At 44.0% G+C, this 27440-nt stretch overlaps 1 protein-coding gene across 1 annotated transcript in view; it reads left to right on the forward strand.

Moving 5' to 3' along the window:
* Positions 1–9428, forward strand: part of RTN4R (reticulon 4 receptor) — a 103314-nt gene extending 93886 nt beyond the window's left edge. Inside the window, exon 2 of the mRNA XM_088143843.1 lies at positions 7251–9428. Coding sequence (XP_087999969.1) covers positions 7251–8686 — 1436 coding nt within the window. The 3' untranslated portion in view covers positions 8687–9428. The remainder of the gene's footprint in view (positions 1–7250) is intronic.
* The last annotated feature ends 18012 nt before the right edge of the window (positions 9429–27440 follow it).

Raw genomic sequence — 27440 nt, forward strand, 5'->3', positions numbered from 1 at the left:
TATTCTCAAGTCCCAACAATGCATGATTCTCAGGGAGCTTCATTAATCATTCTTAATGCCAGGAAAAAGAGGAGCTTAGAAGGCAGAATCTTGAAAGTGGAATCGGTGAAATTCCAGCCATCATTTATTAGTGAACTCATTAAGGTGGAGTCTCCGTGAATCATTTCGACTTCTTTCTCTCCGATTGCTTAACTGAAGCACTAATAGCTCTTTTACCAAATAAGACTGAAATATCCATCTGTTCTACCCTTGCCGTGTTTGGAAATCCTCCCTTTTCTGCCTCAACCTCCAAGCATTCTTTTAGGGCAGTGTTGTCCAAACTTGGCCACTTTAAGATGAGTGGACTTCAACTCCCAGAATTCCCCAGCCAGCATGGCTGGCTGGGGAATTCTGGGAGTTGAAGTCCACTCATCTTAAAGTGGCCAAGTTTGGACAACACTGTCTTAGGGTATACTTTTCCTGCTATTCAAATAGGGAGCCCCTCTCTCTCATGGATTGAAAGGGGCACTCTACTTTGATGGAGAACTGGTGCCACTTTGATTTAAAAAGGTCAAATTGATTGCTTGTTCTTGGAAAAGGGAGAGGAATCATGAAATCCCTGGCCAGTGCGATGTATAAGTTTGGGCTTCAACTGGTATGGAGTTGGCCCAAGTTGCCATGCTGATGGGCCAGGACAGTGCTGTTTCCCGTCCTGTGTACAAAAGATACCTGGACCAGAAGTTGACTCTTTCTTCAACATTGACAGTGGGACGGTGACTCCGCCCCAGAGATCGATATGACGGACGGGATGGAATTCACTGAGCCCAGGAACGTCAATGAATGTTTCCAAAATATTACACAACAAGAACAGGGGGTCATTGATGTGGTGTCCCCCAGGCATGGGGGCCAGGTTATTAGTTTGGGAGCTTCAGCATAGGTGTTTTGTCATTTTAATGAGGGGGCCTCAACCAAGGTTTTGTGTGTCGGTATTTGTGTTTTATTTTTGCTGATGTTTTATATGGTACGTTCGCTGCCCAGAGTTTTATCAGATGGATTGGCGGTCTTACAAATGTGAAAAATAAATAAATAAACAAACAAATAAATAAATAAGCAAGCAAGCTCTTAGCATCTTCCCCATTAAACCGAGACTTAGAAAAAAAATCGAAGGCAGTAGGAAGGTCCCACTTAATACATGAGAGTACACATATCCAGTTTGTAGGATTCTGTAAGGATTGTAAGGAGTGTGCAAATGGGGAGGAGTGCCGTTTTGGCAGTCTGAGCACGATCTTGTCTCTTTCAGCATCTGACATGCCCCCTTCCCACACGGCTAAGCCCAGAGATCGCTTTCCCTCGTGGCCCTAGAGAGAACATGAAGGACTGTGGGGCTGCTCCACTACTTCATCTTCTATCCCTCCCTGCAAAAGATCAAGGCAAGAAAAGGCCGTTGACTCAGCAAAAGGCTTTGGGCTGCCTCTGAGTCCCCTTATGTCCAGGCAGGAGAGACTTCTAAGGCTTCTTGACCCTCTTCTGAAGGAAAACAGCATGGTCATGTCTCCAGAGCAATAGCATTGAGAGGCAGGCTGCAGGAGAGAAGAACGGCCCGGCTTTGGCAAGCAGCAGACTGTGGTTTGCTCAGGCCTCTGAAAAATATCTACTGCTGACTCTCTATGAGAGATCCCTCAAGGCTTTTCCTCCTAATTGTCATGTCTGACAATGTGACCACGTGGGGACCAGTGGAAAGAAGATAATGGGCCCCTTTCTAATTGCTCCCGCTTCTCTGAGTCACACAAGGCTTCGTGGATTAGGGCAAAGGGGTAACGCTGGCAGTCAAGGTGAGCAAGGATCCAGTGTGAAACGATGGCCTGGTTCAAAACCAGGCTTCAGGAGGCCAGGGATAGCTCTAATTGGCAGAGGGAGGGAGAGAGCAGAGCTTTCACAAGAGCTGAAGAGAAATGCAACACAGCAGGGCCATCCCCAGGAAGGGCCCACAAAGTCAAAATGGTGGCTGGGACCAAGCAATCAAAACCCCGTCCTTGGCAAACTTTGGAAGGCCAAGGGCTCACCAGGTTGAGCGAATCGTGGGCCACGGAACTTAAGCGTGCTTATTCCATAGTGCATGTACAAAGCGGGGAAGCAAGGATGGGTTGCAAGGAGAGAAAGCTATAGAGAGGTGTGGAGTTGGTCTAAACCAGTGTTTCTCAACCTTGGCAGCTTTAAGATGGATGGACTTCAACTCCCAGAATTCCCCAGCCAGCCAGGCTGGCTGGGGAATTCTGGGAGTTGAAGTCCACCCATCTTAAAGCTGCCAAGGTTGAGAAACACTGGTCTAAACTCAGTTTAGCTATGCTTCCATTTCTTCTGGCGTTTCTTACTTCTTGTCTGCGCTTTGCATGATGTGGCTTGCCCTGAAAGGAAAGAATGTGACCGGCCATGTATTTCAGAGTGCCAACATTTGACGGCTCAAAATGGGAGCATTTCTGCAGTGTCCTAACCCTGACTTATGCTTTCCCACCCTTGTACAGCCGAAACACCCTCTCACACAGTCAGTTTTGCTCGTTGCCAGTCACCCTCCTCCCATCAGCTGCCCTAGTAAGGGATTCTGCAGGATTTTTGCTGGTGTGTCTTGCAAGCCAAGTGTCTCCCCGCACCCCCATGAAGGCAACAGTACAGCCTCCCCCATCTGGTGCCCTGCAGATGTGTGACTGTACAATTCCCATTATTCCCAGCTTTATTGTCAGGAGATTTGTAGGCCCACACATCTGGAGAGTGTCAGATTGGAGAAAGATTTACCAGGGAAAAAAATCTGTGCCCTATGATTGATAAAATGATCACCAGTCCAAAATGAGTCTCACTAACTTGAGGGATGGCAGGCCTTAAAAGAGTGGTTCTTAAAGTGGGGGTTAATTAGGGCACATCCTGGGGGTAACGCAGCAGTTTGTAAATGTTTGTGAGTCAAGGATCCAGTTTGGGACTGCCGTGGCCGAGACACTTGTGTACAACAACAGAGTTTCTTTCTTTGTTGGTGGTGGCAATGATTACTTGAGACCAGGCAAAGGGGGAATTGGGTCAAGCCGTTTAAGAACCACTGCCTTGGAAGGTGCTCGTGTAACACGTTACAGCATTGTCTGTATTTCTCAACTGAGGAAAAAGGATAGCCTTGTTTTTCATTGCGTGGGAAGCAGGACCAGCCGGCGTTCCATCAATTCCTCGTGCGCTTTCGCAGCTGGAGGAGTCTTCTGCATTATGTCATGCATGGTTTGCCCAACCATGGTTTATCGAACAACCCATAATTGGCTGGTTCTCACAAGAGATGAAAACACACCCAGAACACATTCAGCTTTTAGAGCAGAGCCTGCAATCTTCAGGGATTCTGATGAAGCTGTTGGCTTCTCCGCTGGAGGCTTCTGTGATTGCACCTCTGTCCTTTTCCTTTTAAAGCTGTACCCCCTCCCCAAAGGATGCGTGGCCCTCTTCAGAAAGATGTGGTAATAAAAGTGTTCCTCGTTCCCACGCCAAAAGTGGAAGCAAACTAGACTAAGCTAAAGTGAGGTTAGGCAGGTGGTAGGTTGTGGGAACCCAGCCATTGTCTTAGTACGTTCTATGAACCAGATCTTCAAGCCATGCTAGGAATTGTTTGGGCATAGCATGTCATGTGTCCAATGTAACTGTATTTTTTAGCCAGGCTGGGGTGCGTGAGCCAGCTTTGGGGTCGCCAGTGGGGATTTGGGGTCCATCCTCAGTGCCCTTTTAGCCAAATTTCAGCCACCTTGGTACAATAAGCAAGAGGAGAGATCTGAATGATAAGTCATAGGTAGTGCTAGCCCCGTGTGGAGTTTGGTGCCCTCATTGCATATGAGGAGAAGGCTGGAGAAACCCTGTTTTTCACATACACACACACACACACACACACACAGATGGCCCTAATGCCCAGCATGACTCATCATCTAGCTCCCAAAGGTTTTGTCCTCCCTTGCATTTTTGGCATCTTCCCCCCCTCCCCCCGCCCAAATGCTGGGCAGAATTGCTTTAATTTCCCAAGAGATGTCTCCCCGTGTGACGTGCTGTCAGCAGGGCACTTGGTACCTTTCCCTTGTTTTACTCCGTACAATGGGCTGGAATGTGTCAAAACATGACAAGCCAGCCAGCTAATGTCACCAGCATGATCCAAGTGCTCAGTCTTGAGGGGCTTTGCAGAAGTTAATAATCTCAGGCGCGAATGGTCCCCGCTTGCCGGGCAGGTGCCATCTCTCCACCGAGATCTCCTACGGAGCCAAGTAGGCTGCAGGTATCTGTCTCGAATTGGCAGCTTCATTAACCGCCCGAAGTGAGTTACGATGACAAGACCATGGTGCTGGTTTAGATTTCCAGCTTTTGACTACCTGAAAGAGGGAATCATCTTTTGTGTTATCATTCCCCTGGTGCTGTTCCCAAGGCCCCAATAAAACATTTGAGCCACGTCTATAATATTGACAGAGCAAATGATCATAATTTATTGATTGAGATTTATAGCCCAGTTTCCCCTGCTTCCCCCAGCAGGCTCGGAGAGCTCTCCAAATGTATTCCTGCCTCTCCAATCTGCATACAAGAGGTTGGCTGCCAGTGGGGTGGAGGTGCCAGAGGGCGGCAGGCAAACAGAAGGCGAGTCCTCGGCGAAGCTTGTGGAGCAAAGTTATGTCTGCTGCTCGCCCTCATTACTAGCGACCTGTCCAAGTCGTTGCGAGGCTAAACAGGTGCAGCCTCCTGGGCTTTGTTCCTGTCAGGTTCAGCCCAAAGAACTCCAAGAGACAATGCAAATACAATTCTGTTGCGTTTATTAGCTTCAACCTCCAGACAGAAATCTCCCCAGACTGGACCCCAGTTCCCAAGCCAGCCAGCCCCAACAGTGTGAATTCCTCAGGGAGGTGCCAGCCTCATCTTCTTGAACTTCCCACACTCCTGTTGCTGGCTAAGAACACGCTTATCTCCCTGAGCCTGGCCTTCATAAGTCCATTCCATCACAGTTCCTTCCCTTCATTAAGAAGACGGTGTCGGTGCCACCGGAAGGCTTGTGAAGAGATGGCTTTGGTTTTGGCTTCGGCTCGCGTGCCGCCAAGCGCCTGCCTTTCCAAGGCTGATTTCTGCTCTGCCAAGGTCACAGCGAAAATAGCTGTTCTCCTATTATTGGGCTCTGTTTCCATGACATGCTAAACTGGGTCAGGGAGGTTAGTGTGTTGTGCAAACACGGCCCAGTTAATTAGCTCCCGCAGAATAGTGGGACCGTCCCACCTCTTGAGCTGCTTCCTGGACATGAATCAGCAGACCCTTCCCCGGGGAGATCCTGCAAAAATCAACCTCGCCTGGGGACTTCCTCTCTGCCTCCCTTTTGCTTTGCAGCCCTGTGTCCACATGTGGAGGGATGGAAAAGGGGCAGAAGGGTGTCGTTATGGGTCAGGCCATGTGCACACCACTGCCCCATAGTGGTCTCAGCCACAAATCTCCAACTGCCACCTTCTCGCTTTCGTATGTTGAAAAAAAGGGCGTGGCGTGGCTGTGAATGGGTAGGAGAAAGCCCCCCAGACTCTGCCCTGAGTCTTTTTTTATAATATTTTATTGAAACTTTAAAGATACATATTTAAAAGTTAGGAAAGAAAATTTGAAATACAAAATATAAAGAAAAGGAAAAGAAAAAGTGAAGTAAAAGAAAAAAAGATATGAAAAATAGATAACTTTCAATCTATCTCTGGTCTTAGAAATAATAAGGCTATCATAAGTGCTAGTTTTTAATACGTTAAATAGGAATAATTCTTTGTCTAAACATATCCCATTAGATTTATAATCTAATCTTCAAATCCCCATGTAAGCTTCACCCCACCTGCATTTTGCAAATAGTCCGTCAACGGTTTCCATTCTTGAAGGTAATAGTTATTTGAGTTTTCTTTTAATAAGCAAGTCAGTTTGTCCTTTTCTGCCATGTCCATCCGTTTTAACAACCATTCTTGTATTGTTGGTAGTGTCTGGGTTTTCCAAAATTGTGCATAAAGGAGTCTTGCTGCGGTAATCATGTATTGAGTAATCCTAATAAGATGTTTTCCTATTTGAAAGTCCCCAACAGGAATAATTCTGGTTTAAATGGAATCTGTATTTGTAGCACACTCTGCATCAACGTTTGTATTTGAATCCAAAATGTCTTTGCAATTTTTTACCACATATGGCAGAATGACCCCTCTTGTTGACTGACTCTGTCCTGAGTCTTGGTGACCCAGCCACCCCAGACTGCAGCTGAGCAAGAGAGGGAATGAAGGGCCCCAACCGGCCACCATGCCGTGACACTGCTAGGGCCCAAAGGCGCCAATCCTGAAGACAGCAGGTCCTGCCCTCCTTCTCTTTCCTGCAGTTCTCGCCCAGGAAGGTACAGTGCGGCTGAGTGAGCTGAACCCCGTGCGGTTGCATTGCCAGGGGAAGGGTTGCTGCATTCCACTTGAATGCAAAGCGCGGAGATTTGGTTCAGTTGGGGCAAAGACGCAGAGCTGGACGAATTGGACGGGCACCCAGTAGGAGACGCGGGTCCACCCCAGGCCCGATCAGGAGTCGCGCCTTCTGCGTTGATCCCAGAAGGGGCGGGGGGCAGAAGCCCCCTTCTCAATGCGGATGGCGATCAGGTGACATTCAGTTGAGTGCAAAGACAGCTCACATTTTCAAGTATAAGTGAGAGAAAAGCAAAAGTTTTTGAACTCTCTTACAAAGCGTCGATGTATCTTTCTCTGCGCCAATTATCCTTCTTCTTGCTAGATGTTCAGCAAAGCTTCTTCCACTCCCCCCTCGATTCCCAGCAAACAGAAAAAAAATGGAAGGCAAGCCTGCTAACAGCCGGGGTCCAGAGTTAGGAAAATCTGAAGTCACGCTGCATGGTCCTGGAGCTCCCTATCTGTGAATTGCAATAAGCATTTCTGTAAGATTCCCCTCCCCAGTAGAAATCCTGTTGTTGTTTTTCATAATACTCCATTTATGGCCCACATCAAGCTCATGCAGGGTGCAAACGATGGGGTAAGAGAGATGCCTAAGTCATTTTTTTCATCCCAGAAATCTGTTGCTGATATGGGCTGAAGGGGTTTAATGTTCCTCGTTTCACTTGAAGTCATTTTATCTGATGTTTGTCAAGGTTGGGCACAGTTTATATATTTTCTGGTGATACCTTTCAAATGTCCCTGTCGTGCATGCTGCCAAGGTCTGTGAGAATGATCTAATCAGCCCCTTCCTCTTGTTTTCCCCCCTCCCCTTGGGACATTTTTCAGGAAGCAAACTGCTGATTTTGGTGCTGTGCTTGAACTTCCCGCCGGAAGTGGAATTGTGTCCTGGAGCATGCGTGTGTTACAGTGAACCCAAAATCACCATCAGCTGCCCGCAGCAAGGGCTTGGCACCATCCCCGTTGAGATCCCAGTACAGACCCAGCGGATTTTCCTGCACAACAACAGAATAAGCCTGATCCAGTCCACCAGCTTCACCTTCTGCCACAATATGTCCATCCTGTGGATCCACTCCAATAACATTAGTCTCATTGAACCCAGGGCATTCTATGGACTCGACAAGTTGGAAGAGCTTGACCTCAGTGACAATGTGAACCTGAAGTCCATCAACCCTTCTACCTTCCAAGGCCTTGTCCACCTGCATACTTTGCACCTTGACCGCTGCGGGCTCCTGGAGCTGTCCACGGGGCTTTTTCGGGGGCTTTTCTCCTTACAGTATCTCTACCTGCAGGACAACAATCTGCAGGAGCTTCTAGATGACACATTTCTGGACCTTGCCAACCTCACCTATCTGTTTTTGCATGGAAACAAGATTAAGAGTTTGTCGGAAAATGTGTTTCGGGGGTTGATGAACCTGGATAGGCTGCTGTTGCATCAGAACAGGGTTAGCGTGGTCCATAACAGGGCATTCCATGACCTTGGTAAAGTAATGACCTTGTACCTTTTTAATAATAACCTGACGGTGCTGACGGGGGAGACCATGGCTCCCCTGGGATCTCTCCAGTACCTCCGACTGAACGGCAACCAGTGGGTGTGTGACTGCCAGGCCCGATCCCTCTGGGATTGGTTTAAACAGTTCAAAGGCTCTTCCTCCGAACTGGAGTGCCACTTACCTGCTCACCTGGCAGGGAGGGACCTCAAGCGCCTGCAGAGCGCGGACCTGGAGGGCTGCATCGACTCCTTCAACCAGATCAGAACGAGCGTGTTCAGCACCAAGACCAGGTCTGGCAAGCTGCCCACGGCCGACCCGCCTCTCGGTCCCCGTGACAACGCACAGAAATGCTGCCAGCCGGAGATGGATAAGTCGTTCATTTACGAAGCCAAAGCCAAGGCGGGCCCTTCTTCACACAGCAACCGGGCTTCCCCTAACAACCCACTCAAGGATAAGGAAAACATGGCCAAAACCAAGCATCAAGCCGAGACGGATCTGCCCAAAAATGGCAGCAACAAGCACTTCAACGACTCGCCCTTTGGCACCTACCCCAGCGCGGCCGGCCCCCCCTTGACCAACTTGAAACCTGAGTTCTTGGGCCCTGTGGAGCCTTCCACCCCCCCAACAAAAAAGAGGCAGGGATGCTCTAGGAGGAACAAGTCCAGGTTGCAGTGCCGCGTGGTGCAGCCGGCTCCCAGTGCCGCCGCCCCCCCAGCCATCCCAAGCCTTTTGCTGCCCCCCCTGATGTGGAGTCTGTTTTGCCTCTGTTGAAATCAGGCCTTTGCTTTCGGGAGGGGCTCTTGGCTTTACGAGAGAAACAGGTTTTTTTGCTTTTGTGTTCTTAAGGAAATGCAAAGCCTCTGCCCCAGATGTGAATAAGAAGGTAAAGCTATGCCCAGAGAAAACGTTGTGATGCTAAACATTTACTGGATGCCTTTATAAAAACTCTCTCTCTCTCTCTCTCTCTCACACATACACACACACACAAATCAACAAAACGGTGTAAATAATTTATTTCTTCCTTCTGGAATTTATATGTTTGATTTTGTTTGGTTTATCTTGCCTTTGTCCTTGGAATTACTCTTTTCCCAAAGCAGATGTAGAAAGAAAGAAGAAAAAAGAAAGAAAGAAAGAAAGAAAGAAAGAAAGAAAGAAAGAAAGAAAGAAAGAAAGAAAGAAAGAAAGAAAGAAAAGAGGTACAACCCCCCCCATCTTTGTAACGTTCCCCCAACCCCAAAATCATTACTTGTAATTTGAAGTCCTAAATGATATGGCACATTTTCCCATCTGCTGAGATCACATCAGTGGCATTTTTACTCCTCCATTTCTGAATTTTGAGGTTTAACCTCCTTTTTGTTTCCACCTGACTGGGTTTACAGAAGGAGGCATTTGTTAAAGAATGCTCCCTTTTCGTTCACTTAAGACTGCAGTATATATATATATATAAATATGAATATAGATATATATAGATATGCATTTTATTTTACTTGTGTACAAGTACAAAAAAAATGAAATAAATATTTCTTTTTTTTTTTCTTTATGGTGTAATCACCTTCACACGCATCCACCCCCCACCCCCCACCCCCTATTCTGTGGGTACTTCAGTGCTGGACTTTTGTTCCTGGGTTTGCTCGCTTGTATTTCTAAGCTTCTGCAAAGGCCTCCGAGATGCCTGGGCTGCTGAAAGAAAAGCTAATGGCGAAGCCAGGCTGTATAGCTCGATGCAATGTCTAATCAACATCAGCCAAGGATTCCTTCACATGGACCCCACTCTGCTAATGGTGCGGTGCTCTCCCTGGCTCCCTGAAGGGTCTGCTTACATCATGAATATTTCAGGCGGCTCAGAATAGCAAGCCAGGATTGAAATCAGGGCTCTGGCCAAGTGCAGCTTAGGTACAAGAGAGCAGGGAACCGAGAGTCAACAAAAATCCAAATACGGAAGAGCCCTGGAGTGGATAGAAAAATAGGAAGGTAGATTCACACACGTCTGTTGAAGCTGAACTAAACTCTGGTCTCTGTGTGTGGGGGTATGTATGTATGTACGTATGTATGTTGGGATGAAATGTCTATTTTTCATGTATTTTTTCTAGGACATTTGAAAATGTTTCTTTGAAAGCCTTCTGGAGACAACAGCCTCCCTGTTCTGTTTCTGCAAAGGTGCAATTTTAATCCTCCAGAGATGGGCGTTCTCTGAACTGCAGGCAGATGGTGCTTTCCAATTTGCTCCCCATCCTAGGGAATCAGGAGATGGTGCAGCTCTTCAGGAAATACCCAAGTACCTCAAGCGGTCCCCGAAATGCTGGAGCCGTTGTGAACGCTCCACTAGACGTGTGAGCCTCACAAAGCCCTGTCCAGAGTCTTCTCTTGCTTTAGGGTGAGCTGGTATTCCCAGGCCCTTCCACGGCGACTTCTCCTGCTCGCAAATGAAATCACCGTCCTGCCAAAATCGGCCTTACCATTTCTGAAAGTTCTTCTGCAAAAAGCTTTTTGTTTTTCTACCTCATTCACAGGGTGCTTGGGACTTCCTTTTGAATGTTGGTGGTGTTTTTGAGCTGGTGGTGTTTCTTTTTCCTTACCCTTCTTGCCGTCCCTTTCCAGCCTCCCCATCGGTCCACCTTTTCTAAATGCCCTGGGGAGAAATTCCCTCCTGGAGGTGCGTGAAGCCAGGGAGACCGCAGGCCGCCGGAGAGAGAATTTTAGCAAGATTTACTGAAAGGGAATGTCGTAAGGTTGCGGAAGTCTCCGTGACTGGATTGCTTCACTTTAGAACCCAACTTCTCAGCTCATTAAGGCAGAAACGTCTTCCACTTTTTATTAAAAGCTTTGCTGTGAACCGGTAAAGTGGCTGTTTGTTTTCCAGGTAACTGAGGAAGGTGCAGATGGCCGCAGTTTCCCCAGCCAACCTCTGAAATCTCTCAGGGCCTGTGGGCTGGAGACAGGATTCATGTTCACACACATCCCTTGGCCATTTGGTTTAAGAACACCACGCTGCTTCTGAGAGAAATTGGTCCAGTATTGCATCTTCTGAAAGGAAGTTTGAAAAAAATGTCCGCTTCATAGCATCGTGGAGTGTATGAATGGGGAAGTAGTCAACTTTTCAGTGCAGGAGTCCATGAATCAGTCCATGATAGGTGGCCAGCCGGCTCCCAGTAGACTGTACGAGTCATGAGTCAGAGGGACCAAGAGGTCAACCAGTTAGCAGTTAGAAGTCAAGTAGATTTGCTCTCCAAGATGCCCGAGACCCTGGTTCATCAAACTTAAGGAGAATGGGTAGGAAAACGTACAGGATCATTTTTCTATATGACCCTGGTGAATTTTGCCATGACCTAATCCTTCACGGACTTCAGGAAGTAGTAAAGAAATGTACTCATGTTCCAAGATGATCAAGTGAACTCTGACGTTTTATACTGCTGAAGAAATAACGTTTTTTACTACGTTTTTATATTTTTCTCCCAGAAATGCTAGCCTTTTTCTGTGCGGGATCCTTCCAAAAGAGAGATTGTCTCTGCAATCTGAAGTGGTAGAGTCCCCTTCCATGCCATGACTCTGCCACTTGGATCCAGCCTAAAAAAAAAGCATGCGGGCTGTTTATTCTCTGAAATAGTAATGACGGCTTTCCCTCACCAATGATGCGGTAATACAGTGCATCTAATTCGCTTCCTCGGCCTCACAATTACACCAGTTGAATTTTGAAGGTTAGCCACACATGGCTTATGAGATTGGCAGGGGTGGGAGTCACAAAATGAAGATGGCAACTGCAGCTGTAGGATTGAAGCCACCAGCTTGACTTTTTTGCCCAGCAACTCATGTAGACACCCCTGGAAATTGAGCAAGCCTTTTGCAGGAGAAACGGCTCCTTTGGGGCTGGGAGTTGGAGTAGACATTTCTTTCTTCATTTAGAAAAAGGGAAAAGAAATGATGACATGCCATCTTGATGGACTGAGTCAATAGTTCTGTAATCTCCCCCCCCCCCCTTTCCATTCCTTCCCTTTTTCACAGGCAATTAAATAAAAGGGGGCTTTTAGCAGGTGAATTGTGTTTGGAAGAACAATGTTCGGTGGTGTAACATTACACTGAGGGGATCTACAGAACATAAACTTGGCACCCTCTGGCCACTTAGAAAGGGCACACTTTTATTAAACAGCTACCACGCCGAAGAGGTGAAGCTGAACGGCAACTTTTACAGCTTTCGTTCTTGCAAATTAAAAAATGAATCCCTCTGTGAATATCAGTTGGATAAACAAAACGATCCTTCTCTTCCTCGTACGTTTTCTGCTTTTCCTTTGTTCTTTCTACTCCGCTCCGTAGCATCAACTCACGCCCAGTTCCGTGTAACTTCAGAGGAATGTGTGCAATCGCCAGCGCCATCCACGACAACAGCTTCTGTCTGGAATTTGGCGTTCTGCTCCAAATAATTAGAGTAAATCCAAAGACGGGCACCCAAAGCTACAATCTAGCAAACCAATATTGAAGGTGGTCTCTGCTGAATTCATAGAATTATATTTGAAAAGGGCAGGGAGCAGATAGTATATGAAAGGCATCTAGAAGGAAGCAATCCTTCTGTGACTCTAGAGCTGGGTTTCTCAACCTTGGCAACTTTAAGACGCGTGGACTTCAACTCCCAGAATTCCCCAGCCAGCAAGGCTGGCTGGGGAATTCTGGGAGTTGAAGTCCACACGTCTTAAAGTTGCCAAGGTTGAGAAACCCAGCTCTAGACAGCAAGTTCCACTGAATATCAGTCGCTGAAATTAAACTGTTTCACCAAATTCCAGTGTGCATAGTTGGCCTCAGCACTCATCCTGCATGTTTCTTCATAGAATAAGAATAATTGAATCCATGCTAATACGAAATGCAGCCTCCGAATCATAGCCCATGACACGCTTGGGACCCATTGCCCCCTTCCCTCAATAGAGAACTTCACAGGAATTGCAGGAACTAGCAATTAGCCACCTTTCGATGAGCCAGCCAAGGGTTATGAGGCTCCTCTGCTTCCCTGACACTTTCAAAAAGGGCTTTGAGGCAGGTGAGCTGAAGCAAGGTGGCCACGCTGATTCGGGCAGCTTTCTGGAGATGCTCTGCTAGGGTCTTTTTTTCACGGGCCTGGGGATTATGGAGCTCTCCCCATTAGCTATTGCCTGTATCCAGCAGCCTCTGAAGCCCTGTCCCCTTTGTAATGCGTTGATGCATGCACAGAAGGGGCGGGGCTTCCGTTGCAACCTTGCCTCCTATGACCCCAGGCCCCCATTCCCCACGGATGCCGCTGCCCTCACAACGTGTGAAGAAAGAGACTAATGTGCATGTTGCTTTGTGCTTTCAGAGAAAAGGTGGACATAAGTGCGAGTGGCCACTGTAAGGTGCAGGGCCAATAAAGGATAGCTCTAGCTATGTCAAGAACAGCTTTCCTGCTTGCCAAGAAGCAGCAGCAACCATGCAGATTTGCAAATCGCACAGGTACAAAACGCGCACGTCACTGAACGCTGAGGATCTCCTGAGATCTATCCCCTCTTTGCCTCCAGCGCTGTCCCCTTGGCATCAGGCATCTTAAAGCCACATTGCACCTTTAAAGAAACCGGGTCCCACTTCTTCCCTTGCAAAATGCCCCAAGACCAAAACTGGGGTACGGAGCAAAGATTCTCACTCCCTCCTCCCTGCTCCCTTTGAACCAACTCCTCTCCTTCTTGCCAGCTGCTGCTCCTCCAGAGCGAGGCTCCGACCTCCCCATCGATTCCCAGGACGGTCGCCCATGGGTGACACCGGCCTCTCTCTCCTCCCTTGGTTGAGCGCTACCAGCCAGCACTCCTGATTCCTTCACACCCAAGCCACCTCTGCTTTTTGTTAGTCGGACAGAAACGGCCAGGCAAAAGCCTCGTGCATCTTCCCTTTTACCTCTAAAGTTTCTCACAATCAGCTTTTCTTTTCCTCTTATTCCCTTGACTCTTTCGACTGCCTCTTGTTATTCTAACTTTCCCCCTTTTTCTTATTTTCCCCTAGCCATGACATTAGGCTAAACCTCTGCAAGATACTCATTTCTCCCTGTGAGTACCTGCAGGGTTCCTCCACCTCAGCAACTTGAAGATGGGTGGACTTCAACTCCCAGAATTCCCCAGCCAGCATGGAGTTGAAGTCCACCCATCTTCAAGTTGCTGAGGTGGAGGAACCCTGCAGTACCTCTCTTGCACCCACCATCACAGCTAGATCATATACTTTGATTTCTGAGTTTCAGTTCTTTGTTTTTACTCCTTGGGACAACCGTTTTCTTACTGGCTTCAAGCTGTCTAACCTTTTCATCTGCAGCAACAGTATTCTCTTAGTCCTTATCCTCTGTTTCCTCTCTCCAGAGCTTCCTATCCCTTCCTCTCCATTTCCAGTTTCTTGCTTACAAACCTAGTCCTTTTGCAACCTCTCCTACCAGTTTGCATCAACATTTAGCAATGAACAATGAAATAAATATAATGCTGTGAACCCCACTCCCTTCTAGCCCTGAAGATGTTACCTAGACAGGTAACAAAATGTCTGCAAGAAAACAACCAAGCTCAGAGAACCCCAAGGACTCCGAAATGCTGTGAAGTTTCCAATGGATGGTTTGATTTGAAAGAAGGTTGGGCAGATGGCCCCTTCGATCTGAACTGATCAGTCAACTCACTCTAGAGTTTTGATAGACTTCCTGACTTTGCAGCATCTCCAGCATTATTGCAAAGCTGGTGGGAGTGGTTCTGAGTGGCGTGATAGGCTCTCTTTTTTGAGTTTTGTAATCTCTGCAAAGACACTTACCAGAGATTGGGGCAGGGAGGGATGTTCTGCTGTGTGTATGTATATCTAGAAGACTGGACAGGAAATAAGGGGTTTAAATTACAAGGATGTCCATTTTGGTTGGGCATCAGGAAAACTTTCCTAACAATAAAAGGTGTTCAGTGTCCAAGAAGCTGCCCAAGAAGGTGGTGGACTTTTCTTTGCAGCAGTTATTTAAACTCAGACTGGGTGGCCATCCATTGGGGACTCTGTAGTCGGGGGTTCCTGCCCTGGCAGGGGTTACACTAGATCAGCTCCAATATCTCTTTCAGCCATTGCATTCTATGAGTCTACGAATTTGTTCGGAAGAGTGAGAAACACATGCATTCTTTGATTGGTTGGAGATAGTGTGCTGATAGAATATGGTCTATATTATACAGACAATTAATACCATACTGACCTTATTAAAGATGTGGTAGATGGCACAGCCACTTCTCAAACCTTTTTTTTAATGAAGCAGCAGCGCGGGATGCATCATTCTGAAAAAGGAGTTGCTGGCTGAGAAAAGCAGGTGCTCGGAAAGTGGTGGATTTTTATTTATAATTTTATTTGTTTTTATTTATAAAAAGAACTCACTTTTTAAACGGTTCTTGAAAGTTTTTAGGGTTCAGTACGTTTCTTCTTGATGGACTGTTGCCTTGTGGTGATGAAGATGCATGCATGTCCCAGTGAGGATGTGAGAGAGACCGTCAGGAATGCAGACTCCCGGGAGGATCACCCATGACGGGGTCACAGATGAGGGATCAGACTAAATATGATCCACTGGAGAAGGAAGGGCAACCCATTCCACTCTTCCAAAAAGAATGGGCATTCACAACCAGGACGTGTCCACACGATAGGGAAGACTTAGATAGGGCTGTTTTTATGTCGTATTTTAATGAATTTTTATCTTGTTGTAAACCGCCCAGAGTCGTTTCACGAGATGGGCAGTGAGAAATTTGATAAATAAATATATAACTAAATAAATGAAAAAAAGACCGGCACTGCAGGCTGGAAGGTGTCCATTGAGTTGCCAGGGAACAACAGAGGGCAAGTACGACTGGCACTGGGGTTTAGGATGCCACTGGATTAGAGCAAAAAGGATGCCCAGGTGATGATGTGCCCAGAGGCAAAAGCAAAGTTCGAGGCTGCAAAGATATGTGTCCAGCTGACACGTGGACTATCAGAACTGTGAACCAAGGCAAACCTGAGGTTGTCAGAGCAGAAATTAAATTAAAAATTGACATTCTGGGAATCGATGGACTGAAATGGACTGGAATGGGGTCACTTCACATCAAAAAAGCTCCAGACCTTCTATTGCGGACAAAAAAAGAAAAAGAAAAAAGGGAATAGCCATCTGTATAACCAAAAGCATCAAGGCTGGTGTCAGCCACAACCCAAAACACAGTAGAATGACCTCAATTCTAGCCCAGGGTAAGTCGGTGAGCATCACAGTCTTCCGAGTCTGCGCTCCGGCTAAGGTGCAGACGACGCAGGAGCTGAACAGTTCTATGCCTCGAGATACCACTCATAATGGAAGACTAAAATCCTGAAGTTGGAAGTAAAATAGCATCTGGAATAATAGGAATATTTGATGTGATGTAGGAAATGAAGTAGGAGACAGAGATCCTGCTAAAAACATGGAGCACCGTCTTCCAGCAACCCAAAAGACAATTCTCCATATGGACCTCCTTGGATGGACAGCACTGAAATCATCTACCAAGGTGGAGAAGTTTATTCAGTCAGCAAGAACAAGACCAGGACTGACGGGCTCAGATCAATGCCTCCTTCTGGAGGCTTAAACTTAAAGAAACCAAAAAGATACCATCTCAGCAATATTACATATGATTATGGGGAAGGTTAAAGACAGATGTAATGGATTAGATGTGATAAATAAATAGGGTAAGAACTCTGGATTAAAGTTTCTGATATTAAAGACTGAGCCAAAAAGAAAAAAATCCCTGAGTAAGCGAAGCAAAGAAAAGGAAATGTTGATCCGCTGATATATTGAAAATCACTAAAGGAAAATAGGAAGCAAAAGGCAACAGAGACAGTGAAGAATTGAGCTCTAGATAAGAGTAAGAACAATCAAGAGTTACATCTAAATAAGCAATGTAAAAAACTAAGGATAACTATCAAATAACAAGGACAACATTATACAAATCAAGGGAAACTTTCATTCAAAGATAGGCAAGATAAAAAATGAAAAGCTCTTTTGGAAAAGGATCCCAAATCAGTGATGCATATGAAGGTTTCATCCTTGAACTCAAGTCCGATATTCTGGAAGGTGAAGTTAAATGGGTCCTAAAAATATTGCTAAGAACAGAGCTCAAGAGTTCATAAAATACCTGCAGAGCTGTTTAAAATCATACATGGTAATGCAGTTAACTTGAGGTTTCTAAGCAGATATGGAAAACAGCAACGGCCCAGGCATGGGGGGAAAAATCAGTTTCTATTCCAATGAAAGTGGAGTAATGTAAAATCATGTTCAAATGCCTGGACAATTGCACTTACGTTGTGTGCTAGTGCTGAAGTCTAGACTTCAGCAATATCTGGAATGACAACTGCCCCGTGCACAAGGGGATTCAGAAGAGGCAAAGACACTGGAAACCATATTGCTAACATCTAATGGGTGATGGAAAAGGCAGGGGAGGTGTTTTGGTTTTTTTTGAATTGCTTTATTGTCTATGTGAACTACAATCAATTGTGGAAGGCTCTTTTTAAAAACATGGGCATACCAGGTCACCCCATCTGCCTATTAAAGAATTTCTATAACTATCAGGAAGCAACCGTTAAAACAGATTGTGGAACACTTAAATGGTTCAAAATTTGGGGAAATGTGCCAAAGTTTTTTTTTTATTTAACCTCTATGCAGAATCTATCATGAGAAATGCTGGACTAAAAAAAATCAATATTAAAATTGCCGAGAGAAATATCAACCATCTCATGTATCTTCCTGACTCCACTTTGATGACTGGAAGTGAGGAAGATTGAGAATACAAGTGAAAGAAGAGAATACAAGAACCATTCTAATGTTCAACACCAGCATCATCATCACCCCCCAAGATTATGTCAACAGGCAGTGCCAACTCAAACCAACCAGTTGGAGAAGAAGTTGAAATAATAATAGACTTCATCTTCCTAGGCTCAAAAATTCACAAGGATGGTGATTTTAGCTATGAAATAAAGAGATGTCTGCCACTAGAAAGACTATAACGGATCTAGATAAACTATTAAAACACAGAGACATCACACTGACAACAAAGGTCCATGCTGTTAAACCATGATTCTCTCAGTGGTAACCGCTGTGAAAGCTGGACCATTACAAGGAAAAACTGATGTCTTTGAACTGTGGTGCTGGAGAAAATTGTTGAGAAGACCCTGAAGCAGAAGAAGAACAAATAATTCAATAGTAGATGAAATAGAATCGGGCTGCTCACTGGAAGCACTACTGATTAACTGACAGATTACGTGCCATCAAGTCCATCCACCCTGCTGCTGGTAGTCCTCTTCTTCTCTTTCCTTCCACCTTTCCTGGCATTAAAGCCTTCTCCAGAGAGCTAGGTCTTCATATAATGTTTATGAAGTATGATAATTTGAGCTGGGTCATTTATGCTTCAAGTAAAAACTCTGGGCTGATTTGTTTGATGATCCATTCATTTTTTGGGGGGGGCTGTCTACGGTATTCTCGGGAGCTTTCTCCAACAGTAAAGTTCAAAAGCATCAATACTCTATCTTGCTTTTTCAGAATACAAATGTTACTTCTATAGAGTGTCCAGGAAATACAATTATTGGCACTGTTCTGATCTTTGTAGGTATAGACACATCGCAGCTAATGTCATTAGTTGTCTTCTTTATATTTAATTTTAATCCCTTTTTTTCACTGTGCTCCTTGACTTTTATTGCAGATCCTTTACATTTTCAGATATCAAAGTACAGGTTATTGATGTTTCTTCCTCCAGTTTTAAACTATGCTCATCTTCTTCCAATCCAGCTTCCCTTAATATATATATTCAACAGGCAGGTTGAATAAGTAAAGGGAGAGTATACAGCCTTGTCTCACTCCTTTGCCAACTTGGAGCCAGTCTGATTTGCCATCTTCTGTTGGTACTGTGGCTTCCTGACGTGCATATAGGTTTCACACGAGGACAATGAGTTGTTCTGGATTCCCATTTTTCTAAGACCATTTACATGATTGACACATTGGAAGGTCTTTCTATGATCCATTGATCATACAAACTTCTTTTTGGTGTTCTTTGGCTTTCTCAATTATCCAGCTGCATCAGCAATAAAGTCTCGTGTTCCTTGGCCTTTTCTAAAGTCAGCTCAAACATCTGGCATTGGATGATCCGAAGCATTATTTTGCTAGCATCCGAAATTAAGGATATTGTATGGATAGTGTAGAGAGTAAGGAAATTACCTTGACAAGAGTTATGCAGCAGCTGTTGCCTAGGCCAAGGGGGCTGCATGACTGTCAAAATCATCTTCCTGACTTTCTACAGATAGTTTGCACGCTTAACCGAGTATTGGAATGTAGGTTGATCTCTTCCAGCCTGTTGGCCACTGTGTTGCTCTCCAGGTTTGCTGGCATGGCTTGGTTAGAACCTTGACTGTTTCTTCTTCTGTTGCTTGCCATATTTCTGTAGATTCCTGTAGCCTTTTGACTTGATAATGGCTGGAGCGCTGATGTAATTTCATCTTCCAATACTAGACATTCTTGTAAGTTAGGAATATCTTCTAAGGTATCTTGGATATTGACATCTCTACTGCACAGTATTTCAGTATATTCCATCTTTAACTTCTTTGAATCGGTTACTATCTATCCATTGGAGTCCTTTAGCATACCAATTGGAGGTTAGAATCTTCTTCTGAGTTCAGAGATCTTTTCAAAGATTTTTCCTGCTTTTCTGTGTCTTTTTCCATCTTCAGTGGCTTTACAGATGTCGTTGTAATACTGCTTCTTCTAACAGCTCTCTGAAACTGGATTTCAGAAATTGATAAACAGTACTAGTACTCTGAAAGATCATCTGGCATTATATCGTCAATCGTTTTATATTTTCTATCCTTGTGGTTTTCTTGGCAAGGTTTTTGGAAGTGGTTTGCCATTGCCTCCTTCCTGGGGTGAGAGAGAGGGACTGGCCCAAAGTCACCCAGCTGGTTTTGTGCCTAAGGCAGGACTAGAACTCCCAGTCTCCCGGTTTCTAGCCTGATGCCTTAACCACTACCCCAAACGGGCTCTCATATTTTCTGCATTGGTTCAGCCCAAACAAGGGTCTTGTTTGGTTATGCACCATAATGAAGCATGGCCATATTACACTAAAACCGAGGAGCCTGGGAATCCCTTCCTGTCCCACATTTGAGCATTTTTGCCCTGCCTGGCTGCCTCCACATGAGTTAGATTGAAATGTACATTCAAACACTCTAGAACTATTTAGTAGATGACATGAAAACTCTGGAAATTCCCTTAGTGCCCAGAGGATTCGATACAGCAGGGTTTGGCACACTCTGAGTTTCTTCAGTTAAACAATGACACCTATTGGGTCCCTGGAAGTGCACCTTCTTTGTTGCAGCCCCTGTTCTCTGGAATGAGGTTCCACTGCAATCCGGTTGGCCCCCACCCTACTGGGGTTTTGAAGGGCCTCGAAGACCTGGCTCTTTCCCCAGGCCTTTGAGGAGTGTGGTTGAAGCCCCCTTTGAGGTTATATGGCTTTATTTTTTGTTCCTGTCCAATTTGCCATTCTTTATTTCTTTGTTCTTGTTTATTATTGTATTGTTTATTCTTTTTAATGTTTTAGTTGTAAACTGCCCAGAATCATTGGGAGTTGGGAGTCAGGAAGTATATGAATTTTAATAATAATAATAATAATAATAATAATAATAATAATAATTATTATTATTATTATTATTATTATTATTATTATTATTATTATAAGAGACATTGCAAGCAAAGATAGTACCAACGGTTATAGGTGCTTTGGGTGCAGTTCCAAACATCTGGAGTACCACTTGAAGACCATTAGCAATGTGATGGAATGGACACCTTATGAAGGCCAGGCTCAGGGAGATAAGCGTGTTCTTAGCCAGCAACAGGAGCGTGGGAAGTTCAAGAGGATGAGGCTGGCACCTCCCTGAGGAATTCACGGTGTTGTGGCTGGCTGGCTGGCTTGGGAACCTGGGTTCAGTCTGGGGAGATTTCTGTCTGGAGGTTGTAGCTAATAAACGCAACAGAAATGTTTTTGCATTCTCTCTTGGAGTTCTTTGGGCTGACCCTGACAGGCATTGGCAAAACCACCATCAGTCAATTGCAAAAGGCAGCTTTACTTGGAACAGCTTCCATCCTGCGACGATGCCTTTAACACCATCCAACAACTAGAACCGCCTATCCCAGCTCCTTGGGAAGGACTTGATAGGTGGATAAAAATGCCAAATCCAGTCTAAACATCTGGTTGACTGTGTGACCAACCATCATTATCATCATCATCATCATCATCATCATCATCATCATCATCATCATCTCTTAAAGGTGGAAAAACAACTGTAGCACCTAACCAACCTCATCTGGGCTTGGAAGCTACAGATGGTCAGGCTTGATTAGTAAGACTGTACATGTTTCAAAAATTCAGAAATGGTGCTTCAGAATGCACAGGATTGCAAGGCAGCCTCTCTTCAAAGCAGCCTGAAAAAAGACATTGCTGCTTTAATGAGCTGATTCACTAAAGAAGTGCCTTTGATCCAACTCATTAAAACAGCCATCTCTGTAATGCTTTTCATTAAAGCCACAGTGTCTCTTCTGCAAGTTTGTGCAGAAGCTGAAACAAGATACAGCTGTTTTCACGAGGTGCTTTGGAACATGCAGATTATGAACACAGTACTGCTCATGCTGCAGAATATTTCAGAGCATCTCTTTCAAATAATTTTGGAAGCACGAACAACTCAGTTGGTTAGCTGGATAGGAGGCCACCAGGAAAGTTTAACACTTTAGGACACACTGGGAAATAATAATAATAATAAAAAAAAAAAACAGAAGTCAGAGAACAATTTTTGTAACACTGCCAGAAAATCTTCATTGTTATGCTCATAATAATCATCAGAAATTAAGCTTGACTTGAAGGAGACTTTATCTCCTGCAAATATAAAGAAAAGGAAGAGGAGAAGGAAGGGAGGGAGGGAGGGAGGGAGGGAGGGAAGGAAGGAAGGAAGGAAGGAAGGAAGGAAGGAAGGAAGGAAGGAAGGAAGGAAGGAAGGAAGGAAGAAAGAAAGAAAGAAAGAAAGAAAGAAAGAAAGAAAGAAAGAAAGAAAGAAAGAAAGAAAGAAAGAAAGAAAGAAAGAAAAAGAAAGAAAGAAGCCTTTATGTGAAGGTACAGATTCAGGGGAGTGGTGTCTGGACCTTCTCTGCAACCTTCTGCAGCCTCTCTTGTTCCCACGCTTCAATGTCCCAATGGAAGACTTCAGGTGGGACTCCTCCCAGATGGCTTTTTCAGTAGTGGTGCTACTGTTAAAGTAAGGGATAAATTATTGGAGAACAGAGGCATCTGTGGGGGAGACAGGGCTCTACCACTGATAGATAGAAAGATGAGAGAGAGAGAGATGATAGATAGATAGATAGATAGATAGATAGATAGATAGATAGATAGATAGATAGATAGATGATAATAAATAGATAATAGGTAGATAGCCAGTTTGGTGTAGTAATTAAGGCATCAGGCTAGAAACTGGGAGACCATGAGTTGTAGTACTGCCTTAGGCATGAAACCAGCTGGGTGACCTTGGGCCAGTCACTCTCTCTCAGCCCTAGGAAGGAGGCAAGAGCAAACCTCTTCCAAAAAATCTTGCCAAGAAAACTGCAGGGACTAGAACAGGGAGTCACCAGGAGTCAAAAAACCAACTTGGAGGCACCTTCCCTCCCAAAAAGTACTTGAATGGTAATGTCACCCCATTTGTTTCATCATTCTAAGGAAATCATGGAATTCTGAGGACACTTCTGTCAGAGAATTTCTCCTCTGGTCAGAAACTCAGAGAAACTGCCTGTCCATATTCTTTCTCTACCCACTTTGGTGAAGATGGAAGGAGAGCCTTCCAGATATGCAGGACTGTGTCTCTCATCATCTCTGGCCACCCCAGCTGACTGCACTGCTGCCTTTGGTTGATGATAGTCATAGTTAGAATATATTACGTTGGGCAAGGCAGGATGTAAAATCAGTCAAGGCTGTTGACTCATTTTTCATGTAATAATGGAGTCCAGTTTTTATGGCTTTACCAAAGGATAGAATGAATCCACAGCTGAAGAGAAATGGAGAAGGGGTTGCTTTGGGATTTCTTTAAAATAAATCTGAATTGGCTTAACTTAATTCACAACCCGCAGGTCAGGACTTAACTGTTGCCAAGAAAAGTTATGTAAAACATGTCCTTCTAAAGAAAATACAAAAACTTGTGGTTAGTCTAAAGTAAGTCCCACTTTTGTGAATGAAATGAATTTGCAGACCCTAGGGTGCATGGGCTTATAGCATTAGAAATGTCATAGATGAGGGGAAATAGGTTTAAAATTATATTTATACTGTATATGTGTGTGTGTGTGTGAGAGAGAGAGAGAGAGAGAGAAATTGGGACAAAACAGACTTAGAGGAAAGTGACAAAAGAGACAAAGGACAAAACTGATTCCTGAAACCCTTGGTTTATAGTGAGACATAATTGAGAAAGCCACAGAACACCAAAAAGGAGCCAGTATGCGCTTCATTGATTATAGAAAGGCCTTCAATTTTGTCGATCATGTCAAACTGTGGAATGTGCTTAGAAAAACAGGAATCCCAGAACATCTCATTGTCCTGTATGCGGGTGTAGAGGGAATGGGGAATGGCCTTGAAGGACAGCGGGAAAATCCGTTTCCAAGGCAATGATTAGGCAAGTATGGCTTAATTCTGAGAAACTAACTTGAGTGAATGTGTCAGACAGGCCCCTCTCTAGTTCACACAAAGAATGCGAAGGAGAGGGGAAGCACATTCAGACTCTGTCACTGAGGCTGTTCTAATAAAAGTAGCTCTGGACCTTGTTGGCAAAGGTTCCTTGGTCTAGTCTACCCTACAGGTCTGAGAATAGACCAGGAAGCCACAGCAGAGACAGAACATGGCGAAACAGGCTGGCTCCAGGCTGGCAAAGGAGTGAGACAAGGCTGTATACTCTCCCCTTATTTAGTCAACCTATATGCTGAATATGTATTATGGGAAGCCAGATTGGAAGACGATGAGTGTGGTTTTAAAATTGGAGGAAGAAACTTCAGTAACCTGCGCTATGCTGGTGACTCTATTCTGATACCTGAAGATGCAAGGACCTGCAAGCTCTAGTAACGAAAGTCAAGGAGCGCAGTGAAAAAATGGGACTAAAATTAAATATAAAGAAGACCAAACTAATGATAGGTACGGCGACTAGTGTTTGGATTTTTTAAAAATAATTTTTATTGAGGAGTTTAACAATCTTAAAAGACAATATGAACTGAAATCAGAAAGAAAAAGAAAATAGAAAAAAATACAAAGTGCATAAAGCAAAGAAAAAAGAAAAAGAAAAGAAAAAAGAAAAGTGACTCCCAATCTTCCTTGCAACAAGTGCAGGCTGATTTAATATTACCCCCCCACCCCCCAAGATTACATACATAATTCAATTCTTCCCATAACCCCCCCTTATCTATTCGCAAACCCAAAAATCATTGTCATTACTGTCCAAGTATTGGCAAAAAGTCCATAAGGGGTTTCCAGAATTTTATAGAAATATTTCTTATTTTAACTCTGATCAAAGAAGTCAACTTCATGTTCCTTTCTTTTGCTTCTGACAATCTTGATCTTTAATTCATCAAGTAGCTGTCGTAGGATTGAATCTCCTTTCAAACTTTCTTTCTTGCATCTCAGAGATTTCTTCAAGGCTTTAGAAAGCCTCTTTTGTAAATCCAATAATAAATCCTTGCCTAGGTCATTTTTCATATTTTGGCTTATCATTTGTATTTTCACATTCTGGCTGTCATCTCTGTTTTATAAATCTACAATTTCTTATTTTCCAATATTTCTACATCAGCTGGAATTTGTTTCCCTTCTTCATCCTGTTGGTCTATAATTTCTTCCACATTATTTTCTTTCCTATCTTTTGTTTCTTCTTTAGAGTCTTCTTCAAAAAATGCATTAGGAGGTGCAGAAATTATTGCTGTCAATTTAACTATAAGTTTCCCAATTCTTCAAAAATCCTTTGAAATGTCTCAAGTGTCATACCTTTATCTGTCATTTTATAAATTTCACTGCTTCTCTTTTGGTTCAAGAATAAAAGACAGGTTTTTCTCTTTTTCTTTTCTTTTTATTTTTTCCTACCTGGAACTTTAGTCCCCTCTAGTGTCCCATTTCTATAATCACAAAGTCTCAAATTTCTTTATTTCTTCATTTTCAAATTTCAACCAATCATCTCTTTCCTAAAAAATAATGTATGTTCCCACCAAGATATTGTTTTGTTTATTTAGTTATTTCCAAAGTCTTAGCAAAAGTCCTAATATTCAAATACATGTGTCCCCTTAATTTGTTTAAAACTTTGTTAAATTAAGTTCTTATTTAGCTTTTTGCCATTTATTTTATATTCTTTAAATTTTTTAAGCTGTTAATTTTTGCTCTATTTTGGGATGAAGTTTTACTCTCCAGGTAGTTTTTCAGACTTCTTGTTTGGGAGACCTCTTTTAACTTTAAATTAATTATAAATCCAAAAGTATTTTAAAAGTGAGGTTAGATGAACCCATTGTCCCTAAAAATTCTGCATGGTTAAGAGCTTGATGGCTTCCTTTGTTTCCTGGTGCTTAGACCCACTGGTTGACCACTGTCCTGTGGTCTTCTTGCAAGGATCAGCCATTTGGAGCACAAATGGGTGCTCTCTCATCCTCTCCTTGTCCAGAGAGGTTCCACTGGACCAGATCTGTCACCACTCTGTTGGTCTTGGCTGCATTGTCTCTGTTTCTCCAGAGACATCTTGGTTTGCCATTGCCTCACCTGAAAATCCATGGCAACTAATGTTAGAATTGACAACAAAGATATTGGTGGATAATTTTTGCCTTTTAAGATCAACCACAAAGGAACCAGCAATCAAGAAATACACTACAGATCAGTACTTGGTAAAATAGCCTTGGAAAAGATATTCAGATGCTGTGATGTGTCTATATCTACAAAGATCAGAATCGTGCAAGCCATAGTATTCCCTGTGATGCTCTATGGAAGTGAAAGTTGAAAAAGCAGGATAGAAAAAGTATTAATGCTTTTGAACTGGTGTCGAAGAAGACTTGTAAGGATACCGCGGACAGCCAAGAAAAAAACAAAAGGATCATCGAACAAATCAACCCAGAGTTCTCGCTCGAGGCACAGACAACCAGCCTCAAATTATCCTACTTTGGACACATAATACAAAGACCCAGCTCTGTGGAGAAGGCTCTGATGCTGGGAAAGGTGGAAGGAAAGAGAAGAAGAGGACAACCAGCAGCAAGACAAGTTACTTACATTGGTGATGAGTGCACTGTTGGAAGACCTGAAGAGTCAAGTTAGGGAGAGATTTTCATGGAGAAAAGCCATCTATGTGATCACTAAGAGTCAACAACAACTTGATGGCACAGAATCAATAAAAAATTAATCAGTTTGTAGATGAGAGGTTAGAATGAATTCCTTCCTTCCTTCCTTCCTTCCTTCCTTCCTTCCTTCCTTCCTTCCTTCCTTCCTTCCTTCCTTCCTTCCTTCCTTCCTTCCTTCCTTCTTTTACAAATCTGCCAAGTTTCTGATTTTCTCCTGTTTGCAAACAGGATCAAAACTGAGATTCTTTTTTTTTTTTTAAAAAGGGAAGAAATTCACAGACATTTGTATTTTGATGCACATTTCTTCAAAGAGGCTCAATTTTGTCTGCAATTCTACCTAGCATGGATGGATTTTGCAATTTCCCCTAATACAATGCATATTTCTACATTTTTATGAATATATGCCTTTTTCTACAGATTTTTCCCTAATGTGCTTTCTCAAAGGAAAACTGGCAAAGAGCAAACTTTGAAAAAGCATGAATTTTGAATGATCACTTAGTGCATGCATTAGTTTGAATACCGAACAGATTACACACAAATTTCTTCCTCATCCCTCAAGCTGAGGCTGGAAAATTATCCCAATGTTTCCACACCATCCCTGCCTCCCAACTTTAATATCAAGAATGGGGAAGTACCATTTCCTATGAAATAATTCTAAATTGTTTGCACAAATCCCAGGCTGATCCAGTGGTTCTCCTAACTCACGGGGAGTGACAAGCCAGCAAAGTGGCAATCTGATGTGATTTTTAGTCAAAGTGCTTTTATGTAATGGTTACAATTGCTTACAAATCTCCCTGACATTTTTGTTGTTTCTTGACAAACGGCTGCTCAGCTGCCTGACAAGGAAACCAGGACCAATCATTTTTACTAGTTCATTAGAGCCTCTCTCTCCCCTTCTCTCCCCCTTGCTTCCTCCCTCCCTCTTTCCATTCCGCGACGGCCATCGAGGCAGGAACGGAATTAACAGCCAGTGACCAGGGAGGCCCCCATTGGGGATGGACTGGGGGAGGCCCTGGAGGGTGAAGTTCAACCAGGATTAAAAAAGGGGGAAAAAGCCACAGTGTGAAGAGAGAAAGCCAGTCATATGCTCTGCATTTTCTCCAACATGGGTTTCCAGATGCTGGAACTAATATGCCTCATTGTGTAAGACAGGAAAAAGTTCACCTTGGTGTAAAGCTG

The sequence above is a fragment of the Python bivittatus genome, unplaced genomic scaffold (genome assembly GCF_059951505.1).
Source record: "Python bivittatus isolate LINGU-HERP-01145 unplaced genomic scaffold, Pbiv_v1 ctg000390_np1212, whole genome shotgun sequence".
NCBI classification, from domain to species: domain Eukaryota; kingdom Metazoa; phylum Chordata; class Lepidosauria; order Squamata; family Pythonidae; genus Python; species Python bivittatus.